Here is a 6,087-nt window from a genome sequence, read left to right as displayed (position 1 = left end):
AGGAAGGGTCAGGAAGGTGTGGGAAAGGCAACTCTTATTTCTTTAGGGTGGTCTCTTTCTTAATAGGGTCTCTATCTGCTGGTCTCAGATATCCTATACTCTGGAAGAAGAAAAAAAAAAAACTCTTAAAAGCCAGAAATGAAACAGCCAATGAAAAAATAATTATGTTCACCCTTCCATCTTTGAGATTTAGGATAATAGTGTTTTCTAATAACCAGAAGCTTTAAAGGTTCCTATTAATTTAAACACAGGAGAAAAGTCAATCTGTATTAACAGTGTAACCTGGGATACCATATGATAGAAGTTAACCATCATCAAAAGAAATTTGTTTCCTCCAATATTGTAAACATTTGTCTAATTTAGCTTTGGACTGTTTTGTAGCTACAGTTAGCCTAATGATGCCATTTATGAATTCAAAGCATTACCACTTTTACAAGAATGCACAAAGCTCAGATAACTGCACTTACTCAGAAAAGTCTTTCACCTCTCCATTAAGCCTTGGGATCTTTAAATGATTGTCTTTCAGTGGAAATTAATTTCACAAAACATGGTCAATCAGTATGGTTCTAAGTTTGACTGTGCACTTAGATTACCTGGGAAGCTGTTGAGTTTCCAACATCCAAGCCACATCCCAAACCAATTAAATTAGAATCTTCGTGAGACTCAGACATCAGATTTGTTAAAGCTGTCAGTTGACTAAAAAATATAGCAAAGCTTTTGAATCACTTGTCTAAGGACTGTGATTTAGGGAGATACTTCTCATGGTTCTGCTCCATTGCTTTTTGAAGACTCAATATGCAAAGAATTTCAACTGTTTTTCTCTGAGCTTCAAGAATTGAGTTAAAGTAGACAAAATGGTGTCAGGTCCAACGCAATTCTTTTGTGCTATTTCAAATCCTGTATAAATAGATGTTGATTTGTTGTTTTAAAGATTGAGGTAACTTTTTATGCTTCTACCCGTGGTGAAGAATAAACTCCAATTTTAGAATGACATCTCAAGTACACCTATACAAGTCGTCGTTGAGTACAACTAATTGTACAGTTTATACACTTTGCACTGATTGTGATCTATTGTCACTTCGACAATAGCTCTTTTCTATTTTTATACCTCTTTTCACACCCCCTGTTATTTTGCAACATCTAATTACTATCACTTCTCTCTTCCTCTCCACTGCTTTTCATCAGTGTACTCTTCTACATTTCAGTTTTAAAATACTTTTTTATAGATAAGTATTGTTTCTCCTACATTTCAGCATAAAAAGACCTATTTTCTAGATATTACCCAAATATGGCCTTGTGAAAAACAGTAGAGATCTAAGATCCTATTCTAAATTGTTCACTGTGTCTTCCTCTAAAATATTTCTTGTGCATACATCTATTACAGATATCACACCATCTTATTCCATGGGCTGTGAACTGTGAAAAAGGGCAGTGCTTTACCCATCTTTGCATGAGTTAAATCAGTACCTACCACATGAAAATCTGTCCAAATAAACTGATAAAAGCTGCATTTAGGCCAGGCATGTTGACCTACACTTGTAATCCCAGCGCTTTTGGAGGCTGAGGTGGGAGGATCACTTGAGGCCAGGAATTCAAGACCACCTTGGGATCGGGCATAGTGGCTCATGCCTCTAATCCTAGTACTTTAGGAGGCTGAGGCAGGTGGATCACTTGAGGTCAGAAGTTTAAAACCAGCCAACATGGTGAAAACGCATTTCTACTAAAAATGTTAAAAAATTAGCCAGGCATGGTGGCAGTTGCCTGTAATCCCAGCTACTTGGGAGGCTGAGGAGGAGAATTGCTTCAACCCAAGAGGCGGAGGTTGCAGTGACCCATGATCATGCCATTGCACTCCAGCCTGGGCAACAAGAGCAAAACTCCGTCTCAAAAAAAAAAAAAAGCTAAAGAACACCTTGGGCAACATAGCGATATCGTGTCTCTACAAAGAAAAATTAAATTAACCAGCTTGCAGTCCTAGCTACTTGGGAGGTTAAAGTAGGAGGATCACTTGAGCCCAGGAGTTCAAGGCTACAGTGAGCTATGATTGTGACACTGCACTCCAGCCTGGGTGATAGAGTGAGACCCTGTCTGTGAAAAAGAAAAAAAATACAACTACTCATACCAGAATTTATGTTGTTCTTAACAGAAATAGGTATAATTATCCTTTGAAATTCAGATTTAAATGGATATGAATTGGAGAGCAGTGATTTTTCTTTTCTTTTCCAGGTTTGTATTTCAGCAGTCAGAAAAATTTGCAAAGGTGGAAAACCAATATCAGTTACTGAAATTAGAAGCCAATGAATTCCAAGGACTTCAAAGTAAAATCAGTTTAATTTCAGAAAAGGTAATTATTAATTGGCTTATCTGGGACGTTTTTCCCATTTTACTTCCCCACTATCATTTCCTTATCCCAGCTCAGAACTTCTTTGTTCCTGCCTTTTAGACTATTACTATTTTAACTCTCACTGATCTTCCTACCTCTTGACATTCTCCCTCTGATCCATTTTGACTCAGATTGCAATTTGAAGGACAAGAATTTTTTAATATGACAATTTCTAGTGTTGAAAAAGACCAATTTGTTCATATTGGCATGATGTTAATTTTCTACTTATGTGCCAGGTATCGAGGGCATTGAAAATGTGGTTGATCATGTCTATGGCATACCATCCTGAACGCACTCGGTCTCATCTGAAAATATGGTTGATCTTTGGACATAAAATTAGAATATGAATAGCACTTATTGGGAAAAGATCTATCCATTTTTTTTCCTTATTTTCTAATTTTTGAGGATATATGTATATGCATTTAAGAATGGCTAGCCTAAGCCAGAAGCAGTGGCTCGTGCCTATAATCCCAGCACTGTGGGAAGCTGAGACAGGCATATCACTTGAGGTCAGGAGTTAAGATACCAGCCTAGCCAACATGCTTACTCTAGTAGTAGTGTGTAGGCTAATTTAGAGAACAAGCAACTGGAAGCAAATATTAGATATTGCTTTTTCTAAAATACTGTCCTTCATCACTGAAGTCTAGGTTGGATCTCCACCTAAATGCTTCCATAGCTCTTCCCCTGACATAGTGCATAGACACTTGTCTTTCTCATCAGTTAAACTAAGCTGCTTAAGGGCAGAAGTGTATCTTGCTCAGTATTATGTCTTCAGCATAATGCTGTAAGCACATGATAAATTAATGATCATTTCTAGGCTTTTCTGTAGTCTCTAAAGCTGTTATCTAAGTGTAGACTAAAAGAGGTCTATGACTTGGCCGTCTGTATTCCAGATACAGATTAGGAGGTGTCAGGGGCTTAGCATAATTTACAAATACTTAAAACACTTTACCATTCCATTTGACTTGTCTCACTAAACTATTTTTCAATTGTTTTTGCCTTTGTATCTGTAAGAACTGATTCTAGTACCTTCTCTGCAAGAGGTTGGTGGAAACTTTTTTTCCGGCAGAAATCCTTCCAGAACTATAGGATTTAGGAAAGATATAAAATTTTATATGTTACATATAAATAACCATAAAAATGACATCAAAGTTACCATTGGAGTTAAAAAGAGGAAATTGTGATCTATGTCAGGTCCTTTAACATTATTTTTCTCTTGAATATGCTTCTGTAGAAATGCTCAAATATCTAGGATTATATGTTCAGGCGTATTTTTTTTTAACATAGTGCTGGCCGGGCATGGTGTAATCCTAGTACTTTAGGAGGCCGAGGCAGGTGGATCACTTGAGGTCAAGAATTCAAGACCAGCCTGGCCAACATGGTGAAACCCCGTCTCTACAAAAAATACAAAAATTAGCCAGGCATGGTGGCGCATACCTGTAATCCCAGCTACTCGGGAGACTGAGGCAGGAGAATCCTTTGAACCTGGGAGGCGGAGGCTGCAGTGAGCTGAGATGGCTTCACTACACTCCAGCCTGGGTGATAGAGCAAGACTCCATCTCAAAAAAAAAGAAAAAAAAAGAGAAAAGAAAGAGAAAGAGGAAAAAAAAAAAAAAAAAAAAAAAAAAAGACACAGGGCTAACCTTTGTGAAAACTATTAACATAATAAATGTCTTTGTCAGTATGATTCTGATGTACTTGGATATTTTAGACATCTTCAGAATTTTAACTTGGCATGTGTTATACTCCTATTTGTTAAAATGTATTTCTCTAATATGAAAATTATTAAGAAGCCTTGGAAATTGTTTTGTGTTATAAATGCAGCTTGAGACTGCCGAAAACATCCTGCAGGAAGCTACGTCATCCATGTCTTTGATGACCCAGTTTGAGCAGGAAGTATCCAACCTCCAAGATATCATGCATGACATTCAAAATAATGAAGAGGTGCTTACTCAAAAGATGCAAAGCCTAAATGAGAAATTTCAGAATATTACGGATTTCTGGAAGAGAAGCCTAGAAGAAATGAATGCTAATACAGACATTTTCAAATCAGAAGCAAAACATACACATTCTCAAGTAACTGTCCAAATTAACTCAGCTGAGCAGGAAATAAAATTACTCACTGAACGGCTAAAAGATTTGGAAGACAGCACACTAAGAAATATTAGAACAGTAAAAAGACAAGAAGAAGAAGATCTCCTGCGAGTAGAGGAGCAGCTAGGCTCTGATACAAAGGCAGTTGAAAAGTTAGAAGAGGAACAGCATGCCCTCTTTGCCAGAGATGAAGATCTGACTAATAAACTCTCCGACTATGAACCCAAAGTTGAAGAATGCAAGACACATTTGCCAACAATTGAAAGTGCTATTCACTCGGTTCTCAGAGTCTCTCAGGATCTGATAGGAACAGAAAAGAAAATGGAAGACTTGACTATGCAGATGTTTAATATGGAAGATGATATGCTGAAAGCAGTGTCTGAAATAATGGAGATGCAGAAAACCCTTGAAGGAATTCAGTATGATAATAGCATATTAAAGATGCAAAATGAACTGGATGTTCTAAAAGAAAGAGTTCACGATTTTATAGCATACTCAAGTACGGGAGAAAAGGGAACTTTAAAAGAATATAATCTAGAAAATAAAGGAATTGGTGGTGATTTTTAAATTCATTTATTCTGATGAACCATATCATTATACATGAATTGATTAGTTCCATGATTTTGAGTTATTTTGATATGCCTCATCTTATCCTACATTATTGGAAAATAAACAAGATGTCCACACAAATGGATTATCTACATAATCGAAGCTTATCTTTTTAAGCACTAAAACTTATTTCATTTTAACCATTTTAAACAGAAATTGTTCTTTACAAATATTTCTCTACTTTTAAAACAAGATACTTAATATTTTTAATGTTTTTTAAAGAATTAGTGGACATCATTATTAATTTCACCTATTATATTGGACCCACATATATTGATGTCTCCAAGGGTTAATGGGGATTATTTACTGCTTCATTAAATGACCCCAACTTGCCATTTTTCAAAACCTATGTCTCACACCTTTTCTGTCACCTGATCTTGCTGTCAGGTTAGTTGGTAATCTGCCTGCCTCAGCCAGTTCTTCACTTTCTTATGTAATTCACTGCAGGTTAAGAATCCAGACAACGAAGTTCATAGGAATTTTGTGTAAAATAAAAGATAACATGCCTGAGGGAGAGCCTGGTGCCTTTGCTATGAATTAATATGCACTTTCTGAAAACTATGAAGCCTGGGAAACATTTTAGTTTTTGTTAAGGTTCTAAACTGTGTTACACATACTTGTAAGACTTTTAAAATCAGAGTAAGTATGTTCTTACATAAGGTCTTTCTTATGAATTACGTGTATATAAATCTTTGAAATATCTTTATATACCTGGGTTTTAAGTTCTAACTGTTAGACATGAGTTTGCTAGATCCATGATCCCTAGATAATCTACTTAAAAATAAATAAGCCTGTGGCCTGTTTTAAGGAGGGAAAAGTAACTTAACTGTGATAATTAGTTACGCCAATAACTATGGTAGTTAAAAGCAAGTCATTTTAAAGATTTCCCAAAGGCCGGGCGCGGTGGCTCAAGCCTGTAATCCCAGCACTTTGGGAGGCCGAGGCGGGTGGATCACGAGGTCAAGAGATCGAGACCATCCTGGTCAACATGGTGAAACCCC

At 36.6% G+C, this 6,087-nt stretch overlaps 1 protein-coding gene across 3 annotated transcripts in view; it reads left to right on the top strand.

Moving 5' to 3' along the window:
• Positions 1-6,087, top strand: part of LOC108290873 (IKBKB interacting protein) — a 24,514-nt gene that overhangs the window by 8,603 nt on the left and 9,824 nt on the right. Inside the window, exons 2-3 of one of the 3 annotated variants that reach the window (XM_037734019.1) lie at positions 2,227-2,344; positions 4,208-5,596. The exons of 1 other annotated variant lie outside the window; for it this stretch is intronic. In XM_037734019.1, coding sequence (XP_037589947.1) covers positions 2,227-2,344; positions 4,208-5,044 — 955 coding nt within the window. In that variant the 3' untranslated portion in view covers positions 5,045-5,596. Of the gene's footprint in view, positions 1-2,226; positions 2,345-4,207; positions 5,597-6,087 lie in introns of those variants that run through there. One more of the 3 variants, XM_017510925.2, reaches the window with a different exon arrangement.

Source organism: Cebus imitator, unplaced genomic scaffold (genome assembly GCF_001604975.1).
Source record: "Cebus imitator isolate Cc_AM_T3 unplaced genomic scaffold, Cebus_imitator-1.0 Scaffold18, whole genome shotgun sequence".
Lineage (NCBI taxonomy): Eukaryota > Metazoa > Chordata > Mammalia > Primates > Cebidae > Cebus > Cebus imitator.
The sequence above is the reverse complement of the archived record's forward strand: the minus strand, read 5'-3'. Positions and strand labels throughout refer to the sequence as shown.